The sequence below is a fragment of the Cydia amplana genome, chromosome 5 (genome assembly GCF_948474715.1).
Source record: "Cydia amplana chromosome 5, ilCydAmpl1.1, whole genome shotgun sequence".
NCBI classification, from domain to species: domain Eukaryota; kingdom Metazoa; phylum Arthropoda; class Insecta; order Lepidoptera; family Tortricidae; genus Cydia; species Cydia amplana.
Window position 1 is genome coordinate 15,906,312 of NC_086073.1, and position 26,557 is coordinate 15,932,868.

Genomic DNA, 26,557 nt, shown 5'->3' on the forward strand with positions numbered 1-26,557 from the left:
GGCCGAAGTCCGGATGTGGCGATTGGACTCGATTCAGATACTGCTATGGGAGCCCCGATTTCTATTCACTGTACGTGCAGGTTTAAAAATAATTTTTATTTAAGTCAGTTTATTTATTCAGTTAATTTAGGTACCTGAGGTCTTTGATATATGTAAAAAGAATTTCTCATAGTTGTAAAAAGTAATATTAAATAATTAGTGTATGTGTACTAGAATGAGGATTAAATTAATTAAATTACTTAAAAGTAACATTATTTGGACAAAGATTTTGATATGTTTGTGAATTCATGAAAATTCTTCATCAGCAATTGTGGCTGAAAAAATAACAAAACAGAAACTCATTTTAATGCGAATATTGCGAATATCATTATATGGTATTTGAACTAAACAAAATAGTTCGTTAAGAACCCTAAAAAGTTATCTAAAAAGCCTAGATATGTGCCTACTTACTATAGATCAAACAAAACAAATACAACAATTCACAATAAATCTATATAATTCTTAAAATTTAGATTTTGAATGTGAAATTTTTTTTAACATAAGGACCTAATCTCAACATTATTTTTTGGATAATTATCTTCATATAAAAATGTTGACAATTGTCATCCAGATCAAATACACAATGAAAAAACTAAATAAGTATGGCGCATTTGCGTCAAAATAAAGTAACATCACTGAAATGGCTGTGTAATCTCGGTCAAGCGACGATTTAGTCATAAAATCTCATGTTGGGGTAACAATCCGTGAGGTAAGAACACGCGATGGCCAAATGTTATTTTAATAGTTTTAATTAGCGACTAGCGTACACTTTGATTGCATTTGTTTCAACTAACTCGTTTTCAGTAATTTCAGTAAAGAGTGTTGAAATGTGGTTTTCTGATAGGATGTATAGGTTACTTTGTATTCAATGATTTATTTCTAAATACAAATAATAATAAAAAAATGTTGGACTTGACGTTTTAAAATTTCTGTGAATAGGTATTTGGCCGTTTTTTTATTTTCGTCATGTTGGTCTAGTTTTTTATCTGAATGACAGAGAAGGAAGGTTAAAATAATTTTCTCATGTGATTTGGCCTGCTGTATAAACTGCTTGATGGATTTTAACGTGTAAAATGTTAATTTAATTGTATTCATCGTTGTGGGTAGACATATACCTGGACTAAATTTTCTTTGTTATAAGTAGATTTATTTTATATTCTCTCTTGATTTTACTTCTCAACATTTATTTTCTTCGTAGCCAAAAGGTACGTTTACCAACAGTAATTACAGCTTCAAAATTCACTTTATTCTTCAAAGGTTATTTTTAACGTTGGTTACTATTACCATTTTATTAGATACAACATGAGTAGCTTATAAAGCATTAAGTACTGGTAACTAAGTTGCAACAGTTGCAACCAGCGCATCTGAATGGTTTTACAGCCTCTGTAATTAGACCAAAGAAGCCGCCAGCCACTATACTGTGTACAGGCTGTATAGCCTAGTCGCCGCTATGGCTGTAATCATACACATTTCATAGGTACTAATTGGACTCTCAATAGGGCCTGTGGAATTTATAGCTTCATCTAGAACTGGTCGGTAAAGGTTTGTTTAGACGATGGTCTTAGTTATTATTGTTTAATATATCTGCCTAGGTGCGTTTCTCTACGTAATTTTATACCTATGAATCCTATCTAATGTTAAGAGTATTCTAATAATCATTTCAATTTAATAAAATTTTGGCACATAAAAAAAAATCTAATCATCAGCTATAGAATGAAATTATCCTTAGATGTGTATATCTCCCATACCACTAATAAAATTAAGGAATTTAAGTGGGTAAGATCCAGCTCCTTCCAATTCCGAGAAGCCAAAGATTTCAGATTTCACAAAATAAAGTACTTATATAGATTCGATAAATATACCTAGCAGGCATTTTGACTATGGGTACATAACCATATACCTAAGTGTAAAGTATAAGTTCCTACGTGAATAACAAATATTCACAACAGTCTACAGAAATTAAAGACTCAGAAACTATCATCAATAATGCAGTTTTAATTTACACCGTCACTTCGAACAAATAAATGGCTATTAATCAGTAACCATAATATTCTCCTAGAGCATATTGAAGACGTCTGAATAATCTTCCGTTCAAATCACCCATTAACTCGGCATACTTAATTACATCGCTAGTGGGCCAGAGTTGAGCTTTTGACACTGCGGACAAACGCATATATCGTGACTCGGGCCAGTAAAGTCGGTTTGTTGATAAAGTCAATTAGTAGTATCAAAGTGGGGACCGGTATCAGTGATTCGGGCCCACCCTCAACTGAGCACACAGCAGTGTGTCCTATTGGCGAGTCGTGATTGGCCGGGTGTGCCGCAGGGGAGTGGCCTGTGTCCGCTACTCTTGGTCGTGTTTTTACGGGCTGCGTAGGCGACCAGCCCGCGTTATTCTCTCGCAGTCGATCGGACGCGTCGGAGTGTTATAGTTTATTACCGTGAGGGTATCAAGTAAATTGTGGTTCATTGACGGCGATTTATACGTGTTGACTATCTTTTGTCGCGTGCTTAAGGACTTTTTGTGTTACTACGGTGTCAAGTGAGAGGTATGGATATTTTTCATATTTTTTTTATGTGCGTGTATAATAAAAATGTAAGTGTATGCTGCATATAATAACTTTTGTTTTTAAGTTTTTTCTTGTTTTTGGTTTGTTCCATTGAAATGTGGATATCTGACGGGCTGGTTCATGAGAATTTTGTCTATTAAGTACATATAAATAAAAAATAGTAACTATTTATTGAGATATATTCTTCATCATAATGATTAATGAATTAAGAACTTAACTATCTACATAACCAAAGATTAACTTACAGTTAAACTATCAATGTTTTTTTATTCGTATATTTTTTTTAATCTATATTCTTAGATGTTATACCTAATTACGTTTGGAGTGCATGTATGTAGACATCTTGCGTAGACTTTATTCCACATAAACACGTTTAATATTGGTTAAAATTAAAAATAATGTGCATAGATTTTTCTAGGTACCTAAGTAGGCGCAGTACCTATACGCTTAAGGGATACCTACAATTTTTATTTTATATCGTTATGTATTCTAGTTAACCACATTTATTTTTGTTTAAATCAAAAATTTACTTATTACTTTAATTACGAACCCTCATCACAAACAAAAACACTACAATCCTAATTTATTCAAAAGCTTTAAACAACTCACGCCTCCTGTCAGGTCGCTAATTACGTTTAATAATTAAAATCCAAAAATAATAACGTTATTATTTTGATCAGACCCGCTTCCATTAATCAAAGTCCACGATAACCTTATTTCACGGCTGGAGTATATTTTCGGAGTCAAAAAAGGCATAATACCTGATATTTTAAAAGCATTTGCATAATTAGGTGAATTTTATTGCTTTATTGAATTAAGGCCGATGTCAGACTCAAAATTGAAAGCAGCGGGGGTCCCTATGTTGTTAATTTTGTTTATGGTCAGTATCGTGGCCAGTTTGGGATGTTAGTTCCATATTTCGGAATCTATAAAAATGAACCGTATACGAATCGACAACAATAGCATATTTATTTTATTGTTTTTATTGCCATTTAATAACGTCCGAGCGGGTTAGAGTTCTTGACTTTGATTTTATTTTATTATATTTATTACGCTGTAAAAGGTAACATAAATTTGTTCGAACAAGATGCGTGACATTAATGCGCTCGTTGGTTAAAATGGTGTCCGATGAAAACTAATCAAAATTCACAATACAATAAAAGGTTTGAATGCGTACTAAATTATGTTTGAGTAAGAGAGCGATACAAAGCAACTAGTAAGGGATTGATTATTTAAAATGATGTATGCGCCGGCGCCGGCGCCAATACCAAATTACTTCGTTGAATTAACTTTCTTGTGTCTGTAGGGGAATTTTCACAAAGCTCGCAGTTTAAATTTAAAATAGAAACAATTTCGTATTAAAACTAACTACAGCTAAAAGAAGTGTAGTTTTAATTAAGGTAAAACTTTGGGTGATCACTAACTTTTTCCGATATTTTTTACTTGTCGTGTCACGGATTATTGTGTCATTAGGTAACTGCTCCTATATTTGTAAAATGGTAACCAACTCATTTCATCACTCTTTTTGTAAAAAAAACACACAATGCAATTATTTTTCTGTAAGAATTACAAAGTTTCGTATTGCGTTAGATTCATCTTTTACTTCATTGCACTTAAGCCTTTTCCTAACCGATACCATTTATAATTGCTTGAAAAAAGTTTGATATAATCTTTATTACCCTTTAAAATGATTCCATGTACAATGCTAGTGTTGGTTAGATTGAGTTCTCACATCACAAAAGGCCTTGGAACGAGTGATTTTAACCGATTTTTTACTAAAGGGTTGGCCGCACTCAATTCGATTATGATTACCAGTTTGGTTGACCTCCCATTCGCCTCGCACTGCAAGGGATTTTGGGTATTTCTTTGGGAATAAGAGGTCTGTGAAACCTGGTTATTTGAAGACCCTGGCAATGACTTGCGGATGCCTCCGGAACGCGCGCAGCATTGTTGATTGTATTAGAGTTAATTAGATCTTAATTAACATTCTGGTTTCTCATTACACGCTACTCGCCGCTACTTGGTAATAGGAAAGTCGATTTACATCGCTCTATCTCGATCGTGATTACGTCATATTCAAATAATAGTTTTGATTGGTGTGATGACTGCACAATTAATGTTGATAACAATACATTGTTTGAAGCGAAGGATGATTTTGCTACCCTAATATTTTTTTAGATGTTAGATACTACAATTAAATTCTAAATGTAATTTGCCCATTCGATGTTACGAAAGTATCAAAGAAAATTATGATAAAAACGTTTCTTTATAACTTTGTCTATTCTATCATATTTCAAATTCATTTCGCGTGATATGGATATACATACCTAGAAAGCGTAAGCCCAGAGGTTGAACAAATGTGTTACAACACTTCCACAACCGGTATTATCTTTTAAATGCTTTATATGATCATCAAACATGATCGAACCAGCCGGCCTAGCCAAGGTTACAATCGCTATCGCTTCGACAACGAAACGCTTTGTGTCTCTCTATCACTCTTTCATATTAGTGTGACAGTGACAGTTGCGTTTCGATCGCTACGAAGCGTAAGCGATTGGCGTCTTGGCTACGCGGCCAGTTACTGTTTCTGTTTTATCTATAATTTTTACAATATCTGTTTCCTTTTCTTCATTATCCTTTGTTTTATAACTACATAATATTACCTTGTGTATGAATCTTTTTTTATTATTTTAATCGTATATATTTGATAAATTTTATTAATTCCGTAATCTTACAAAGACAAACAGCGTGTTCATTTTAAACAAATAAAAAATTAGTCAACCTTTCAAAGTTTATCCACCCAAAACACTAGGCTGAGGAAATGTCAAGGTTATCAGGCAGGAGCCATCAGTCACAGTGACTCACTTATCATGAGGGAGCCTAATCCGACCCATTAACACTTAAGCAGACCCAACTGACAAAAACTAATCCTCGAATTCTAAGATAAACCAAGTGCAAACCGGAGATACCCGGGTGTGTTTGAGGAATGGATAATAGGCAGATAATTGTTTGTTACTCCGGATTATATTGGTTGATTTACTTATAATACTGGTTGCACTTTCGTTTGGTATTACATTATAATCCTATATTGAAATATGCATCCCTAATAATTTATAAATAAAGCAACTCTGTCTGTCTGTTACCTCTTCACGATTAAACCGCTGAACCGATTTAGATGAAAATTGGTATTTAATTAGTTTGAAAACGTTACTTTTATTATGTGTGTTTGTACTATAAAGAGTTTACTACAACTACAGTAAAAAAATAGTTATGAGTAAGTAGGTATTTATAAGGTGCATATTAGGTGTGTTATAGGTACTTACCTACCTTCTGTATTTAGGAACGAAGACTGATAGGATCTCTTAGAAAAATAACCAGAGGGCCTACCGCGAACCACGTTCGACGTGTTGCCTCTCTGTCGCACTTGTAAATTCGTACGTAAGTGTGACAGGGAGGCAACACGTCGAACGTGGTTCGCGGTAGGCCCTCAGTTTATTTATCTATTACCGTGATCATTATTTATCTATCATGTTATTACCTTTATGACTTATAGAGCCATTTCAAATTAAAATAAAAAGTAATTAAAATTACTGAACGCTAAATTGAAATTGGAAATGTGTTAATATGGAAGCGCTTACCTTTTGCGATTGTTAATTGAAATTAATCGATTAATTTGATGCGAATAGTTGAATTACGATGGTTAATTAATACCGTATAATAAATAGAAGGCTAAGTAATATATATTCCTCTGTAATAAATAATTTATGTACCTACCTATTCGAGGTGGTAATAACTTCAAGGTATGAGGGGTCGTAGTACAGATGTTTAAATGTATACGGTGACTTTACGAGGTCATTAAATTAGACTTTAATTTAAGTATGTTTCTACATTTGCAACTCAGAGGGAAAGATACATGCAGTTTTGAACAAGGTTTCGTATTTAAAAGGTGACTAGTTGGCACTAGGGCTTCCAATACCGGGATCCCGGTATTTCGGGATCCCGGGATCCCGTCTTTTTAAACGCATTTTTCAATACCGGTATTTTTAAAGGCAATACCGGGATCCCGGTATTTAAAAAATGAGGGAAATGCTCAGTATAAACGCTTTAAATCCATTATATTCGGTTGTATCAAAAAGCTTACTAAACGTCAGACGCATCTAGAGTTGACCAAGAAAAGTCTGCAACGATTTTGATAGCACGCGCAGTGCAAGTGTTATATTAAACGTCAAACTTCTATGAAATTATGACGTACAAATAACACTTGCACTGCGTACTGCGTATGCTATCAAAATCGTTGCAGACTTTACTTGGTCTAACTCTAACTGGTCTCTAGCCCGCATTTTATTATTGAAACAAGATCGATGCCTATGCGTCAAATAAATATTTGGTGGTTGGTGGTGGATGAATCCTGAAGTTATGTGAGTGCTGAATATGACGATAGTGCCATTAACATTAACATAATTAGTTCTTATAATTTTATCAAAAAATAAAACGAAAGAGCAAGGATAACTGTAATAATGGCAAACCAATTTTGACAGAAATTTGAAAAAATGTTGTCTGGTTGGTTAAGTTGGACTACAAATGTGACTGGTGAAGTGAAGTCAACAAATTGGATAAAATTATTGCCAACCTGGAGTGTGAAATAAAATTATTGCAGATGGCGGCATTGATTTTTTATTGTTGTAATAGCTTTTAGGACATATCTGGTATTCCAGTGAGCCTTTCTAATTCCCCTTTTTAATAAAACTATATATTTTTAAGCGATTCATATCCAATACCGGGATCCCGGGATCCCGGTATTGATGAAGACAGTTTCCGTATTAATACCGGTATTGTGAGAAGTCCGGTATTTGGAAGCCCTAGTTGGCACAATGTGGTGCTGAAGTACATAAAATTAAAACAACAAGATATGAAATTTAAAAAAAATTAAATGAACAAAATGTTATAAAGATATGTTATCCCTGACTAAAGTCGATTACATTTTAAAATATTGATATTACTATTTTTCCATGCTTAAAAGTTACTACCTAACTTAAACAAAACACACAAAATCAACTCAAACATACAAAATTGCCAATAACTTACAGTTAAAAACATACCAAGTACTTACCTAAATAAAAGGTCCATGTTTATTATAATTTGTTAGTTCAAACTTGTTCATAACAATTTATTATATCAAACTATTCCATATTCTACGGCCGGCGGCGCCTAGAAGGATTACTTTTTTGTCCTGTCCATTAACGAGTGTTAATCTACTGTTCTTGATCCTATCGCAGTCGTAGAATAACAATGTGGGGCTTTACGGCTCGGATTGCAAATAGATGTTGACAGGGTCGTGACGGTTGTATTGTAAGATAGTTTTTCTGGTTTACGTGTGTGTATGGAAAAGAATTGCTACTAAATAAATTGTTTTTTTTTTTCTAGATATGTTTCTTTTCTTTTCCTCTTGTGGAAATAAAGGATATTTTTTTTCAAATGCGTCTCATAGAATATTGTATGTGTAACAATTGCTAGTTGACATAATTTCTGAAAATGTACGCATTTGTTTTAATAATATCCCGAAAATAGAGAATTTATCAAATTACTATGAAATGAAAGCTGTGTAGTATTAGGTACAGCGAACTGCGAAAGTCCATGCCCACTTTAATGAATGGAATTCATTCATAAAGTGAGCATTTACTTTTCAAGCTGCTGTGTGTACCTAATTACTCCCATAATGTAACACGGGTAAAACTAATTAAAATAATAGCATCTTTATTTTGTTCAGCTAGTTTTATAGTTAGTACTAAGTATCCGCAAATACGCCTACGCACTTTTCCCTTTGATATCGCCGCCACTTGCGTAAGAGTTTCACTTAAATTTCCTTCAGCAAGTTTCCTGCGGAAGCCGCTAATGGCACAAAAAAGCAAAGGTTAATGAACTCGGTACAGTTAGCGTAAAAAGTGTTGCGATTACATGCTCGGCCTCACAGCGTTTCGCACTGATATTGGACGCCTAGCCGAGGTTTCACTACACGATTTGGATCAGCAAAAGAAAATCATTACTCCAAATGTGCATGATATCAATCTATCGAAGTTGTATGTAAAATGGTAAAACGGGAAGGAGTAAGAATACATATAAAGTTCTGTGGAACACTGTATCACTCTGTATAAATACATAATCATACATCATTATTGGACAATCCTACATAAATCGATCTAGACCCACAATAACTACATATAAGGCTTGTTTTGCGGACACTAGAATGTATATCTAAATAAATAGGAAAATGCATACATAGACCAATATGATATACGAGTATACATTAGGTTTGTTAATGTCGATTGTTGATGATATTCAAAATAATTGTCAATAAAATACATAGAAAATATCCAAAATAACTGTATTTATTGATTGCAGCAAGCGATGAAGTTAAAACGTGTAAAATATTTAACTATAAACAATTTTTTTTGGAAATTTAATTATTTACTCTTGTATTAATTAATATGTACATACATACTTTATAACCTGAAATATAATTAAAAGCTAACTAATGCTAGTAAAGCTAAACAACGAAGGTAGTTGACCCGTAAGCGCTAAATTGTATGAGTAGCAAAACCCTGGGTAGAGTCGCAACGCCACTGGACCAAGACATTGCCACTGCTTTATTTAATTTACAGTTCTTTCGCCAATCACGATACTTTGGGCCCAATTCGGATTTTGTAATAAACATCTATTAGATATCTTTTAGACATCGCCAAGATACGATAACGATATGTTTAAGATCTAACCTGTCAAATTTGACATTTCCGCGATTCTGGAGATACTCTTGAACGATTTCCACAAGATATTACTTAGAGATCTAATTCACACCTAATAGATATCTAACACGATCTATCGTAAAAGTGACATTGGTTGCCCGAATTGCGCTGCAAAAGAGAACTAGTTGAAATCTAAACTATAACGTATCTAGAATGGATCTAGTATGTGTCGTGTCTTATGAATATCTTGAAGTTCGAATACGGCAGTTTGTCACGACTAACAATTATTTAGGTACGCGATATAATTCAGTAAATAAGACGACCCGACCGGGTAGTGATCCTGCCTGTCAAGCCGGTGGTCCCGGTATGGACATTTATTTGTGTTATGAACACAGATATTATAAAGAGCTTTCGTACAGGGTATAGTTCAATAATATGTGTATGTATGTCCGCGATAAACTCAATAACTACCTACTGAACGGGTTTTCATGCGGTTTTCACCTATCAATAGAGTGATTCTTGAGGAAGGATAGGAGTATAATTTGTTAAGGTTTTGTGTGCGTGCGAAGCCGAGGCGGGTCACTAGTAATAAATTAAGACAAGATCGTTTTCGGGGTTAGTCAATATGGCTTAAGAAGTACCTAGAAAAACTTCATTGGAATCGTTTTAGAAGTTTAAGATCCTAATTACAACCTTACCAAATAATGCTCGTTTAATATGTAGCAGTAGGCTTTGATAGGAGAAAGGCTATTTACGTTCTAATCCGGATAGATAATAATATACTTCTTCGAACGCCTCTCAGAAAGAACATAGGTAAACCTACTTAGATAAATCTTAATACTAAGGCCGGGTCAGCTAAGTTCCTTACGGTAAGTGTACATATTATGATCTTTATCGGTTAAAACTGTTAAAAAGAGATAAGAAACTAGAATAATACCTATTAAAACCATTACCGAAGTACTTATTTCAATTTAGAATCAGATAAAATGATTTACCATTTCATTTGGGCTTTCAGTTAAGTAGCTTGAAGTTTAAGTTGTTTAAGTCTTAAACCAATTTACAACATTAGATCAATGATTTTATCTACCATATCGGATTTAAACAGCTAATTCCTTTATACAGCTTTAACCAATTTCCAATAAAATGAGTTCTATGATTCGCTAATCCGGCGCGGGCGACGAACCGTGTCGCCACCTGCCGGCCATCTGCCGCCGGTAGATACTTTCTTCCATTAACGGTTCATGTTGCTATGTAATGACCTATGACTAGGTACTGTTCGAGCCGATACGAAGTATATTTAGTTTGGTGTACAAATTCCCTAAAAGATGTCGCTGTTCCAGCATACGAAAACTGAGTAACGCTAGTTTATCGTAGAACCTATAAAAGAAACTGTAAATATATTTAATAATAAATCATTGGTAATGTAGCACTTGTTTAAACAACTAGGTACCTACATTTTGATCATCAATACATTATTTAGGACTAGCTTCTGCCCACGACTTTGTCTGCAGAGAACTAGTATATTTCCATATACCATTAACAAAGTAAGTTCCAACCTCATTTTCACCCTCTTTATTTTTCCGGGACGATGTCCTTTTGTTAGGCAAATGGAAACACTATCTAACTCTAGATAAAATTACAGATGTAGTGCATAATTGTCCATTTTGTCAGAAATGTTCGTACATATTTGTCATTCTAGTTCATAGACTGACTGAAATAGCAAGACATGTTCGTACGTTTCCGTGAAAATACGATGGAAAATAATTATTCACTACATCTGTAATGGAGTTTTATAAATTCTTTGTATATTGTTGTGTGTATGGATTATTATAAATGGTTCTGAAATAGACATGCAGATTTTGAAAATGCTGAGAAAAGTTGGATGCTGTTTAGCAAAAATGTGCCGACCCACATTAATTTTGCAATAAAGTGTCAACTTTAAGCGTCAATTTTTTGAGTTGGCATCTTATTGCAAAATGAATGTGGGTTGACACATTATTGCTTATCAGCATCCAGTTTAAATTTTTGTTTTGCTCGACTTGGCGGATTTAAGATTGACAGCAGCGTGCAAGAATAATTAAGTAGCTGCTTCTAGTTAAAAACTAATGAATAATACAAAACAAGTACCGAAGTTCGATTAACGGAACCATCATCCTTAATTAATTTGGTACTCGTTAATTAGCTGAAACTTATTCGTTTTTTCAGACAGTTTAAATAGCCTACATTGGTTTAATTAGCTAGGTACCTATAGGTGTGTTAGGATGCTAAATATGTACAACATTTTCAATACAACCTAGAGCTCTAAATGGAACAATACATCTAGTTTTGTTTTCCTCTTCTTTTGGCTCTGCATTTGAGCTTATATTAGGTTTACTTCGAAAACGGAGTGATTTTGAAACAATAAATTATCTATATACCTACTATATACCAAAAGAAGAGGAAAACAAAACTAGATGTATTGTACTCGACTAGAAACATCTTCTGCTATAGCAACAGTAAGCAAGATATAGGTGTTGCCAAAGTATGATGTGCTTAAGGTTTAGTAGTTATCCCTCATCTATACATATGTACCTATATCCCTAGTAGGTTATTAAGATTAGCTAAATCTCTCCCCATTTTCAAAAATCAGCTGAAAGTATACTTTTTATCTCTGCCTTAAGTTGCCATTTTATGTAAGTATAAATATATATTATGTATATATATATATATATATATATATATATTGTACATATATTTATTTGTGTATTAGGTTTTGTTGTAATACTAATCTAAGTAGTAGGTACTTATGTAATATGTGTGTTTGTGTTTAATAGTCTCCATACTTTGCTCCGTGCACTACCTGTTGACTTTTGTTGGAGTTCTATATTTCCTGCTACCCAAAGGTTGTCTGGAAGAGATCGCTTTTTAGCGATAACACTGCCTGTTGTTACCTGGTTCTATTTTTCTGTTTTTATTTCTTTGTAGATTTACATGTATGTAAAACGTATAATTATTGGTGCAATAAAGAATATTTACTTATTTAATTATATCCCGCTCGCAGCATAAAATATTTAAATATGTATTTTCAAAATGATATTATAGGTAAATGCGTCGGCCAATTCAATGAATTATAAATGCATTATGAACATGTATTTAAGAGCCAACAGGAGCTGAGATTTAAATATTTTAGGTAAATATACCCGTCTCGCTAACGGAAGCGGCTCCTGAAACTAGTTCGATAAGGACAAGGCGAAAAATCCTGCGTAAAAATCTCAAAAATCGAGGTTTCGTACTCGACTGTTTCCTCCTCCAAAACTTAACCAATCGTAACCAAATTTGGAAATCTAAATGATTATAAAATTATCTGTGTCGGACCGTTTTGCTTTTTTGGCTAATTGATATCAGTTTTGAATACCACGCCTCTCATTGCGGCATAGTCAATTAGGCCATTTTGGCCATTTTTGAAGGGCTCTAGCGCCTTAAAAAACAAAAATATCAAAAAAAGCAAAACGGTCCGACACAGATATTGACAATATTAATCTGTGTTGAAAAAATCATTGCTCTAGCTTCAAAACCCACGGAGGAAACAGTCGAGTACGTTTGTATGGAGAAATGACCACTCCTGTTGGCTCTTAATGATCTATAGCTGTCAAGACTTAGGCATCTAGACCAAAGTATGGGGGCGTGGAAGGAGCCGGAAGTTTGCATATTGCAATTAAGATGAGGAAGCTCGATACTGCTTGAATTATCGATATATCCGTACCAAAATAGCCTTAGCACCACCCACTTTCATTCTAAAATAAACCTTATGTGTAAAAGAGAAAGTTTAAAGACCGTTATTAAGGTTTGTCATTAGGTGCTTGGGAAAACAGTGATTGCTGGAGGGTTCGCGAATATTATACATATTAACATTGTGATTATGTGCATTGTTATTGTTGTTGCTAATTGTCTATGATATGCAAATGGTTGGTGCTTTGTAAGATTATTCTTTTATAAAATTGCATATGTAAAGGTATTTAGAACCGTTAAAACATGGACATGACTGTGGGTTTAGATCTACATATTTAAATAAAAACAACATTTCTTGCAAAAACTTAAATATAAATACAAACTAAAAACATAAAAAATAACTACTTACTAAAACCCGTCCCGGGCTGTCCCTGACGCAAAGGTGCCCATCACGCTCGCTGCGACATTTAAATTGTATTTCACTTTATATTGATTTGTGCATGTTGCTGCATGGTTTTAAAAATATCCAAGCAATCAAAGTAGGTACTATTTTCAGGTCATGTGTCAAATGCATTTAATTTCTTTATTCAGTAAGCATACAAAAACATTAACCTATAAAACTTAAAAACTAAATCTAAAAATAAGTAAAACTAATCTTAAAATAAACAACTAAAAACTAAATATACCCCTGCGGCATGGGTAAATGCATTACTTGTTAGACAGGTTGTCTAAACCTGAAGTATATTCGACTAAATTTACGTAATTCGTTTTAAATAATTTTAACAGAAGTCCGAAACGGACGGAATTATAAGATTTATAAGATGTAAAGAGATTTCTATTATTGATTACAAGTTACAAGTTTTCGTGAAACTTTTATACAATCTATGTGATTATGAAAACATCCTAAACTTACCTTTCTTTGTTACAGTATTCCCCAAACATTTTTCCCATGGGCGTGTCCGACCACACGGAGCTTCCGGACCCGGAGCGGCCCGGATCCGGCTCGGGTCCGGACGACGACGACGCGCCGCGCCGGAAACAGCGCCGGTACCGGACCACGTTCACCAGCTATCAGCTCGACGAGCTTGAGAAGGCGTTCGGACGGACGCACTATCCGGACGTTTTTACTAGGTAGCTATTTTTTTTTTCCACACTGAGCTACCGGACCCGGTGCGGCCCGGATATCGCTCAGGCCAGGCCCGTTTATCAAAAGCTTGTAACTTGTAATACAAGTGGAAGTCCCTTCCTAACTAAAGCTGTCAAAAAGCGACATGCGCTTGTATTACAAGTTACAAGCTTTTGAGAAATGGGCCCCAGGACGGCAGCCTTATAAACGAAATATGAAAAATGACTAGTTAGACTTCGTTCTATATCGATTTAACAATCAGTGCACAGTGACTAGCAGGACAATTCGAGTTCTAGTTAATTCAATCTGTTTCCAATATGATACTGATCTGTCACTGTCAAAAGTGACATTCCAATAAGATAGTCAAATTTTAGGTCAATAAGATTTTATTAACTAAATATCGTTTTCTTTTGTTACAGGGAAGAACTTGCTTTGAAAATCGGACTTACTGAAGCTAGAATTCAGGTAAGGAAGGTTTAATTTTAATTCAAATGCATAACTGTTAGGAACAAAATAATATATATCGATTTCAGTAGATTAATCGGCTTTTAGACAACAAAAGGGCTCATATCTTTTTATGTGCGTCACGTATGGGGTAAAAACTCGCATTTCGTACGCTAGGTAATCCTAAATATGTACATATTTTGTTTCTGGCCTTATTTTGATTCAATACAAGGGCCTCTAAAAGATTTACTAACAACATTAATTTATTTTGTAGAAATAGTGTCTCCAAAAGTAGTCAATAACTCCAAGCGGGCCACGTTTGACATAAACATCGGATTTCAGTCGATTAGTTGGCTTTTAGACAACAAAAGGGCCCATATCTTTTTACATGCATCCAGTGTGGGGTAAAAACTCTCACTTCGTATGCTAGGTAATCCTAAATATGTATTTTGTTTCTGGACATTTTTTTTTGTAGAAATTTATTTTGTAGCAATAATATGTCTAAAAGTAGTGAATAACTCCAGCGGCCCACGTTTGACATAAACATTGGGTTTCGGTCGATTAGTCGGCTTTTAGACTACAAAAGGGCTCATATCTTTTTATGTGCGTCCAGTGCGGGGTAAAAACTCGCACTTCGAGCTCCCCGCCGCGCCCGACGGGGTCCGTACGATATCATTATGGATGCTGTTTACACATCGCCTATTATTGTATTATTATTAATACTATTTAATTCACTTTGGGTGAGCTCGATGTAATATGTTTATATGGTATTTGGATATATGAATAATTTATAAAGTGTCAGCTGTGGAGTACCTGTTTAGTGATAATTATTTTGGCATTTATTTGACGTTCACTTATTATTACACTTAACACATCGCTTCTACACAATTAAGAATTTGTTGAAAATTAATTATGTAACTCAATATTATTATTATACACGATGGTTATTAAAGATGATATAGTAAGTACCTAATAAATTACACAAAAGTAAGCTTGTGGAGTAAATAACAAATTGTCAATTCAAGACCATGTAACAAAAACTGTCAAAAATCTTTCTCACAACCACAGCTACCTATTTACTTTTACCTACGTACTTATATGCGGTGACCATGATTCTAGTAAGTTAAAGAACATCCTGACAACATTCTTCGAAGATACTTACTTATCGCAACTGAAAACTTAACCACGCCACGTTTGTATTCCGAAAAGCAAAATAAATAACTCCGCGAACTCCGACCCCTTCGATTTTCGAATTTCGAAAACAGTTGTATGCCGTTTAAAAAACCATAAATTACATAACGCATCGTAAAAAGGCAATTTTTAACAGCATTTTGTCCATAAATTTAATGTTTTCATTACAGTAAATGGGAACTGCCTTCATTCGTCACATGTCAAGTCCATAATTAGTTTATTTCGTAAGTTTTCCGTAAAGGTGGATTGTTGGAGTTAAATGCAATCCATATCTGGCGACACCTGTTGATTGGCCACCGGCGGCGAACGGTGAAATGTCAATATAATGATGATCATGGGGGTTATAACCAGTTTTCCACGCTGATAATAAATGTGAAAGTGTGTTTTTGAAGTGTGACGTACCTTAATAAAGTGTAGCTTCCATTGCTATGGGTACAGATTTTTATTAAAGACGCGTACCTATGCTTTGACAAATAATTTAATCTTGCATATGGGTACACATAATTAAATGATATATAATAAAGCGGTTAAACACTGCACTTTCTTTCGCAGTAGGTATTCCGGTTGCATCTTCAGCACTGCTCCAGGCTAGGCTAGTAGGTACTCCACTTCTCAGTCTTTAGTAATTTTAGCATATTATATTGTGAGAATTTTCATTCCAAGTTCATTCCATTTTTGAGATAGGCAGATATGTACAACATCATAATATGTACAGTCAGCAGCAATAGTTGCTAAGCGGGCGAGGTGTTCAAAATTACCTTTACTTTTTTACGCGCTCTTATTATCTTAACAATAAAGTCGCATCAAGATCATTTTGAACACCTCGCCCGCTTAGCAACTATTACTGCTGACTGTATTATGTTTTAAAAATAATTCGTATAAAAAACTTGTTTTGATAAAAATGGTTACAAGTGTTACATCAGACGGTACCTACACATTTACAAGTGTTTGTCAAGAATGGTTAAATTAAATCATTCGGAACCCCACTTTTGGCAATATGAGCAAACATAAGTCCTCATTACTGTAGTTTATTAAACCCAGTGATCGCAGATACAAAAAAGCAAATACTACTAATTAACGTTCCTCATTCAAAAATGGAAGCCCATCACCTTTGTCGCTCTCATCCAATCAGCGGCGATTAACCGATTAATATCCGTCTGAAATCGTGGTCACACCATTCCTCACAATCCTCAACTTTTCGACGCTCTTGTTGGCTACACATTAGAGTTGATTATTGAACGATACACGGACGGGTAAATACAAGATTCCTTATAAGACAAGGCTCGGGCCCGGCTCTGCTCGCTCTAAGAACGTTAACGATCACTTAATCACCGCACAGTATTCCCGTTGCATATCGACTCCCGCCTTTCGCAAACCACTTAGTATATCTGTGGTTCAACGTTTATCTGTGGCGAATGGTCGGTAAGTGTTAGGAATAACAAAAGCAAGGAATGATGCAGATATTTTTATTAGGAGTCACACGAACCTAGAGGAAGACATACAATAGAAGTTAAGTTTTAAAATGAGATATTTAAAGTGTGACGTTAACATTCAAGTAAGAAAATTATATAAGAGCAGGTGGAATTTTTATAGTAAGGTTAGATGGGATGGGATAAGAAGGTCACTGGGACAAGTCAAACACTTGCAGGGAATCCTCACACTGTTTGTCACCCCGAACAATATAAACTATGTTTGTTTTACCTTACATGACTATGTAATACTTCTACTCTCTCTAATTTCTTTATATTACAATTTATATCAATGAAAACTAGTATATACATATATGTTACGTATTATATACAGGGTGTTGCCTGTAACAGGAGCAATAAATTAAACCGTAGGCTGTACTCCTCAAAATGACCAACATTTGTTCAGCAACTTTAGAAAATAACACTTTAAAGTTTATTCTAAGACGCAATGTATTGCCAATGTTGTTATGTTTAAAGCGTAACAAACAAACAACGTCCAACACACTGATGTCAGCGTACATTGAAGGCAATATTTATTTTGTATGAAAAAGAGCAAGTATAAAGGATTCATAATTTTTAAAAGTCGCTGAATAAATGTTGGTCAGTTTGAGGAGTAAAGCTTTTAGTTTAATTTATTGCTCCTGTTACAGGAAGCACCCTGTATATGTTATGAACACGATAAATATGAACATGTACCTACCTAATTTAAGAATGTCGTTTTAAAATGAGAGCGTAATTTCCATTGTATGGGAGTGTCTTTTTGCCGTGGGTTCGTGTAACTTAAATCTCAGCTCCTGTTTCGTCTTTAATTCGAATCGCGGTAGCCCCTCTGGGCTATAACGCCTATAACCGTGAAAATTGAAGTTCACAAATTGCGGGCATTTTTCTCTGTCACTCCAATTACGCCTTCATTAGAGTAAAAGAGAAAGATCCCCGCAATTTGCGAATTTCGGTTATCGCGGTAGCCCCTCAGCTTTCAGATTGAAAAGTATGTGCGACAAACCCTAAATGGCCAATTAATTAAAGAAGGAATGTCGATCGGGTTTTCTTGCTTGTCAAACGGTTGTTTGACTTTAAGTAAGAAATTATCTAAGGAACTATAGATGGCGATGGCCAAATTTGTATATTATTGGTGGTATTGGGATCTATTTTTGCTGTTGAGAAGCAAGACGAACCTAACCCCTTTATTCATAAAAATTTACCTGATTTAGTTAAATTATGTTTTATCCCTTTCTTACAAATACATACGTCAAAATGACAGATAAGGACAAACGATTATTAGCTAATTGGGGTACCTACACGAGACTTAAAACACAGTCAAAAGGAGCTCTAAGGAAGTGGTGACACGTCAAACTAGGCACATTTTGAGTGATTCTCTAAAAAAGCAGTCTAAATTTAATTATAACACTTTAACCTCTCGCGTTTTGTACACATATTTAATTACACAAACGGGTCTACCGCGACCACAGCTGGGGCAACTCAGCTGAAACGTCGGAATTAAAGGTAAAAACAATGAAATTATATCGCGGTAGACCCGTTTGTGTAACTAAATTTAATTTTCAATAATCACTATTATTAAATTATTTTGAATTAAATATCAATAGTTCTTTGGTAGGGAACAACTTTTTCTCTTAAAAATAATGTTTGCAATGTATCAATACATCAATGCAAGAATGCATCAAAGTTACAAGAAAATACTCGTTGTATCTGTCTGTCTAGTATACTTCATTCAATGATTAGGTTCCTTATAAGGCCTAAATTGTTTCACTGGAACTCCAACTTTAGTTTTTATTAAATTTAATCAATTATTGTGGTCGATAATCGGTATGATCGAGCACCATAATCGATATAATTGCGTCCCCACGCATAGTTACATGTAAAAAGTCAATCGAGTTAGTGAGGGATTTAATGTTAGCTAGGTGTAAAAGACGGGTGAATAATAAGGACAGTAGCTCCATAAAAACCGCGTTTAGTTTGCGACACTGAAATCTCTAAGCTATTTTTATTATGTCGCTTCGATTAATACCTAAAGAATTACTCAAAAAATAGATCGTTTTACGGTTTTAATTTTAAGGCAACTCATAACATAATTGACATACCAGGGACTAAGATATTATTTCCTTTTTTAGGTTGATTAGTTTAAGAGCCCAAAACTTTTAAAAAGTAATATTTCCTGTTTGTAATCGCCTTACGAATCCCAACACCTTACAAAATCTTGTAAGATCACTATTGGTCTTAACTATTAACTTGTCTGTGGTATATTTTCTTGGTAACCATTATATGCACGTTGTTCCTGGTAGGAGTTATTATTAGTTATTAGTAATTAATAAGATTACGAACCTGTTTCATTGTGAACGACGGTCTATATGTCATTTTTGAAATTTGTTTTGTATGTAGGTAGGGTAGACCGGGGACAATTGAACCATTTTTTGGATAATGGTTCCTAGTTCAAAATATATAGGAGCTGAACAAAAACTGTACGTACATATGAAATAGTAGGTTATTGATTTACGTATTTTTGAGGGTAATTGTTAATAAACGGTAAGAGTATGGTAGAAAATCCAGTTTTTCGTCAATGATTCCTAGTGGTACAATTGACCCTTAGTGCGGGTCAATAGTACCAAAAATTTGAACGTAAATAAAACCCAAATAATATGTTTATTATATAAAGATTTATTATTTTAGAGCTTTACTGTAATCAATAATTTCAGTTACATCAGTCTTAAGAAGGAGAATATTTAATAACACTAATTGAGATCAGTGGTCACTTTGAAGTCACATTACTATGATTATATCTCACTAAGTAACAATAATATAGTTTAACGATCAAAATGTGATGTGATCCTAATCAAAACGTGAGTGGATCCAGACAAGTATTGGGCTCCATCGTGTGTACCCACATACACATATTTCGTTGTAATTGTGAAGATAATAACGATGGTACTATTGCCCCGTGGTACTATTGCCCCCGGTCTACCCTATATACATGGTATATGTATATAAGCAAAACTTTATATGGGTATGCACTGAATTGACTGATTTTATCGTCACATCCACGTTATTCCACGTTACGAGTATGCTGTTATTTTCAATTAATTATAGCCTTCTAAATCCCCTTTGTCATTTGTTGCAGTTTTGGATTTGGAACCTTCTTGTATTCCATTTTAATTCAAAATTCCATTTGAATTCCTTTATAAAGGCCTCAGGGACTCAGGATGATAGGTATGAGTGAGATTATTTACTTATCACTCATTAAAAAGACTATCCTGAAAATCATGACACCTATCTGATTAAAAGACGTAGGTATCCATGAAAATCACCAGTCATCAACTCCAATAACGTATTACTAGATACTAAACTAAACCTTTTGCCAACAGGTGTGGTTCCAAAACCGGCGAGCGAAGTGGCGTAAGCAGGAAAAGGTGGGGCCCCACGCACACCCGTACAGCGGGTACCTGGGCGGGGGCCAGCCGCTGCCCACGTCCGCCACGCTGCCACCGGCGCCCCACCCGCTCAGCCAGCTTGGCTTCGGCCTTAGAAAGCCGTTTGAGACTGCCATGGCCAGTTTTAGGTGAGAATAAGTTTATTTATCAAATAACTAGCCCGCCCCGGCTTCACACGGGTTAACACTTAGCAAATTATACATTAACCTTCCTCTTGAATCGCTATATCTATTAAAAAAAACCGCATCAAAATCCGTTGCGTAGTTTTAAAGATAAGAAAGAAAGAAGCATACATAGGGACAGACAGACAGCGGGAAGCGACTTTGTTTTATACTATGTAGTGATTCATTTTTGATACAAGCTTTAAACGCTGACTGTACTTTCCTTTCAACAAACAACTACGTAATGCTAATCGAGAAAATTATAACAAACCCAAACACAATGTTGTTTTATCAGAATTTCTATGGCCAATAAATTAATTTGAGTATATTTAGTTTGAGTGCTTCTTAGTCGCTGACTCGCTGTTTTATTTTTCTCATTCTAAATTATGTAGTTAATTAAGACTATATTTTTTTAATCACCCTACAGATTACCTCTCCACATGCACTCTTCAGAATACTTCTTTTATGAATAAAAACACAACGATAAATGTATCTTTGTCTACAGGTACGCCAGCTCCCCCCTCTTTGGCGCCCAATACCTCCCCCCACTATCCCGACCACCCCTATTCGGCGCCCCGCTATACGCTACCTCTCCTCACTTCCACTCCATCTTCGCCAACCTAACCGCGCCCGAACCGCCGCGACTATCCCCCGAACATTCCCGACTGTCCGAGCACAGTCGAATGTCAGAGCAGAGCCGACTGTCAGATGTTTCTAAAACGCCAGAGAACCGTCTATCACCTGGGCGTTTATCTGTGGAGGTCACCTCCCCCGCCCCGTCCGTTTCACCCCCGATTTCGCCTGGAAGTGAGTCGATACCTCAAGCGATGGAAGACGTGCGGAGTTCGAGTATCGCCGCTTTGAGATTAGCGGCCCGCGAACATGAGCTAAGGTTGGAGCTTTTGAGGCAGCGGGCTGACTTGATTTGTTGATATTTTCATTTAGGGCTTGAGTTGAAATAATAGTTCACGTGAAAATGTATGTTTCAATGATTGCTTACCAGTGTTAACTTTCTACTACCTACAGTTCAAAACAATTTTATAAAACTAAGAAAGACAATTAGGTATTGTAAACTCTGGTCTTTGCATAATTTCTTTAAGATTAAATAAAATACGGAAAATGTTCACTAAAGAAATTATTGCTTGTCAATAAAAACACTCGAGAATTGTTTGTATTTGTAGCGAGGACGTATTGTATTTAAAATGTTATATGTAATTTTAAACTACCTATATGTTGTAAATATTATAATTATTAATCTATAAAGTTGCCACGACCAGTTGCTACATTGTAAATACATTCCTACTTAAACTCCTAAGTGCTTATTATTAAAATTAATATTTATAAAATCAGTATGTGACTTCTGGTCGTGGTTGCCTCTTGTACTTACAATATTTTACTTGATAATGTTAGTAGCTAAGTACGTACGTACGTAAGTACTATATTAAGGACCGAGCACACCCACGCATTGCGTTTTATGCGATAGAAGAGAATGTGATAAACATGTTCTACGTATTCAAATATGTACGTGCAAAAGTTGGTGTTTTATTTGAAATGTGCTGGACGTTTTTAACCTTCCGTATTGTATGATGTTGGCCATAACTCATATTGAATATATTTGGATTTATAAGGTGTCCGCAAAAGTCCGAATGTTACTCAAAATTTGATCTAAACAAAAACTAATACAATAATGTTAGTTAGGTACAGCAAGCTTCAAATATGTATGAATATTTCAGGACATTTTTAATTTCAAAATTAGTTGATTTCAGAAATCTTTTTATTTTGATACCTAGTGCATTTTCTACAATAATAATTAGGAGACCAAAATCATAAACGAATTAGCGTCAGTGTGCTCAGTCCTTTACTTATTTCCCTTCCAACTTGTGTTGTATTTAATACTTATACGTATAAAATGTAAAAACAAAGTAATGTTGCAATATGAATAAAGGTTATTTTAGTACAAACGTCTTGTCTTATTACGGGAGCCTGAGAAAACACTCACTGCCGTATTCGAACTTCAAGATATTCACAAGAGACGACACGTACTAGATCCATTCTAGATACGTTATAGTTTAGATTTCAACTAGTTCTCTTTTGCAGCGCAATTCGGGCAACCAATGTGACTTTTACGTTAGATAGAGTTAGATATCTATTAGATGTGAATTGGATCTCTAAGTCATATCTTGTGGAAATCGTTCAAGAGTATCTCCAGAATCGCGCAAATGTCAAATTTGACAGGTTAGATCTTAAACATATCGTTATCGTATCTTGGCGATGTCTAAAAGATATATAACAGATGTCTATGTCAAAATCCGAATCGGGCCCTCAGTAGATTGCTCTGCCTCATTGCAAGATCGTAAAATAGTAATGTACTGGCCCGTACTTACATGCATATACCTAGTGCTAAAGTATGTGTATGGAAAGTGCCTATTAGTAATATGAGCTGTGCTATTAGTTTATCAGGGACAAGAGTATTGATTATTATTAAAAATGGTTATTGTGATTATCTCTGAAATACTTGAAAAATATATAAGATACTAGAGACCCGCCCCGGCTTCGCAAATTAATACGGTTAACAAATTATACACCTAAAACTTCCTCAAGAATCACTCTTATGATAGGTGAAATCTGCATGATCCTCCGTAGTAAATCCGTTCAGTAGTTTTTGAGTTTATCGCGAACATACGTTTGTGTGTTTGTATGTAGACAAACGCGGCGGGGGACTTTGTTTTATATAAGATGTATTGATATATAAGATAGGTGTCCTAATTGACAATAGCGCGACTCACGAGTAAAATTCGCGACGTCTCGTTGTATTAGGTCGACCCCTAAAAGTCTGATACTTTGGCGCTCGAGCATCAATAGTTCGAGCACTATATACCTATATTCGAAAATATTTTCTAAGCCTCTTCTAGTTATTTACGTAGCTACGGTAGAATACTGCATAATACTGTTAACACTATAACTGGCCCTGTAGTAATTTGTAATTTAACGGAGCTGTTAATAGAAGAAATGTCTTAACGGTCTTAAGTACAAACGCAATATTCATAATTTACTATGCTTGGTATGTGTATAAGGGAGAAGTAGGAGACAGAGTTGGAAGGGGCAGGGCGGACTTTCTCTGATCAGATCGGGGAAATCCTGAAGAAAGCCCAGGTCAAGAGCACCTTAAACCGGCGAGCGTGTATGAGGAATGTTATGAAAGTAACGGAAGCGAAAGAGGTATATCAGATTGTCAGGATCGTAGCAAATGGAAATTCGGGGTCTCTGCCTACCCCTCCGGGAAATAGGCGTGTATGTATGTATGTTATTAGTGTATTACAATACAAACTATACAAAGTACAATATGTGTAATAACACAGCTAGGTAAAACCGTAAACCATTCTATATACACAATATACACATGCTTTGGGTCTCGTTCTAGTCGTGTTAGTTCATAAGCCCTATGATGGCTACGACTGTAACCATGATGTTTTTTCTTTTTTTTTTAAGTAACTTAAAAAAAACATATGATCTAAACTAACTAATGATACAAGAAAACTTAAAAAATAAAACACAAATTACACTAAGACTAAACTAGCTGATAAAATCGCTCCGCGCAATGCAATGCAATGCAATGCTCCCCCCCCCCCCCCGATGCAAAAGTGCCCATCACACTCGCTGCGTTGCCACGTTGAACTGCGATGGGATATGGGATAACCTTTGCATCAGGAAGAACCCAGAGCGAGGATCCAAACCCCTCTCCCGCATGCGTCTCCCCTCTTCCCCCAAAAAGGCCTTGGCCTCAACACACCAGCACCCTGTGTCACCTGTGTGATTTCTACTGCAAGCGGGACAAATAAATAGTTCGCCAGGGTGATGTTTTAGAATGTCTGTTTAGTTTCCCAAATAAAATTATACAAAAATAAAAACTAGTGGCTCTGTGAGCTGTAGACCTCGCGACCTCGCAACCCTATGGTCCGCCGTTTTGAAAAATATTCAAATACTGAATCGATAAAAAAACTATTTAATCATTGAGCCTGCTCGCAAAATCACACGAGAATCGGTTGAAAATTGCGACCTGTAGAGGAGAACATACGGACATACATACCTACATAAGCATTTTTGCCCAAGCTGAAACGGAGACCTTCGCTAATGCTCGATGTCAGTAGAAATAATAAAATTAAGTTACAACCGACCTCAGGGTCTATGATTACTTGATTAGCATGGGTGTCTTACCGCAGAATACACACAATTATGCCAATTTACCGGCATCGTGTCATCCCTACGGTGATTTTGAATGAATCACACACTAATTTCGCGGCAGTCAGTCAAGGCTGTCTACATGGATGTGGAATCTGAACTTTATGTACTGAGCTGCACAGTCTACTTTTGATTGAAGGTGAGTAGAAGGCCCCAGGTTGATGCTACGTGCTGCAATTATGTCAGATAAGTGCGATTCGCAACGCGGTAACATCACGAAAAGCCAGTATAATTAGAACCGTGACTATTAGTAGTAATTACTGACTTTGCGGTCAAGTTATGATAGTTGTGACATTTTCGAGATTACGTGTTTTGTGAAAAGATGGCTAATGATGAGTGACCTTAGGGTTGCGGCTGCGGTCAGATGTAATGAGGATGACATTTTGGATTCACACAGTAACTAACAAACATGAATTCCGTAAGTATCTACTGGTAGGTACCTATCTAAAAGGCACTGCACCGCTGCGTCAACAGAGAGTTCAATCAACCTCAGACCTTGCAACCGAAATGGTACACAGGGTACACTTTCTTAAAATTTCCTCCTTAAAAGCCTCGACTGGGAAATGAGCTCTCTCCCCATTATGAACTGAAAATAATGTCATATACTTACCGTAAAACGGGGTGAGTAGGTTTCGCGGGGAGAGGTGTGTCATTCATAACACACCCCTCCCCGTGAAACCTACTCACCCCGTTTTACGTTTAAGGCTACTGCTACAAAAATAATGTATTCCAATTTAAAATGGAGCTATAGTAATACGCATAATAAAAAAAAATCGATCCAACAATCTTCCAAAATCACCTTTGTATGAAAACCCCTCTCACCCCAAATACGATGAGGCACTACGGGGTGAGGTGGGTTTTCCTCTTTATCGTCAAAGTTATGAAATGGAACTACCCAAAATAAAATAAAAACTAAAATACAAACGTCCGGAACACTTATTATATACACCATTCAGTTTTCATATGTAAAAATAAAATGTTATCGAGGTTTGAATTTCAGTTTTGACCCTACTCACCCCATTTTACGGTACTAAAGAAAAAGTGACCTAGCCCTCCGGTGGCCGAGGCCGGTATCGAACCGTCTTCAGCTTAGGCAGCTGACCCCCTAGCGGCCCTAGACTAGACCTTTGCTAGTGTTGTACTAGTGTGTAGTGGTCACTGGTCCTTTACCCTACCTTTAGGCTACCAGGCCGCTATCGTGATAAGTATTTGTAGTGAAGTATTGATCAGGATTCCTCATTTATTATTCCCCGTTCACAATAATCACAGCTTTGACTCCATGGACGCTTGTATGATATGCTAATAGCCAGACGCTGATTCAAAATAAAATTTCAATTCCCATTTATCCACCTAGTTTGATTGCCACCATAAACAAACCCGACAAATCTCGATCTTATTCCGTCTTGTTAATCAAAAAACGACATAAA

General features: G+C 35.6%; 1 protein-coding gene across 1 annotated transcript; it reads left to right on the plus strand.

The window, feature by feature from the left end:
- Positions 1-2,242: 2,242 nt before the first annotated feature.
- On the plus strand, positions 2,243-21,867 carry LOC134648510 (homeobox protein aristaless-like). Its single transcript, XM_063503031.1, has 5 exons — positions 2,243-2,635; positions 13,986-14,188; positions 14,603-14,648; positions 20,665-20,858; positions 21,397-21,867. Exons 1-5 carry the CDS (start codon positions 2,591-2,593, stop codon positions 21,821-21,823), a joined length of 915 nt encoding a protein of 304 aa, XP_063359101.1. The 5' UTR covers positions 2,243-2,590; the 3' UTR covers positions 21,824-21,867.
- The last annotated feature ends 4,690 nt before the right edge of the window (positions 21,868-26,557 follow it).

Excerpts from the sequence above, each read along its gene's own strand:
- LOC134648510 (XM_063503031.1), top strand. The coding sequence starts at position 2,591 with ATGGATATTTTTCATATTTTTTTTATGTGCGTGTATAATAAAAAT. Across the intron at positions 14,189-14,602 it reads TATCCGGACGTTTTTACTAG|GGAAGAACTTGCTTTGAAAA; the intron begins GTAGCTATTTTT and ends CTTTTGTTACAG. Across the intron at positions 20,859-21,396 it reads ACTGCCATGGCCAGTTTTAG|GTACGCCAGCTCCCCCCTCT; the intron begins GTGAGAATAAGT and ends CTTTGTCTACAG.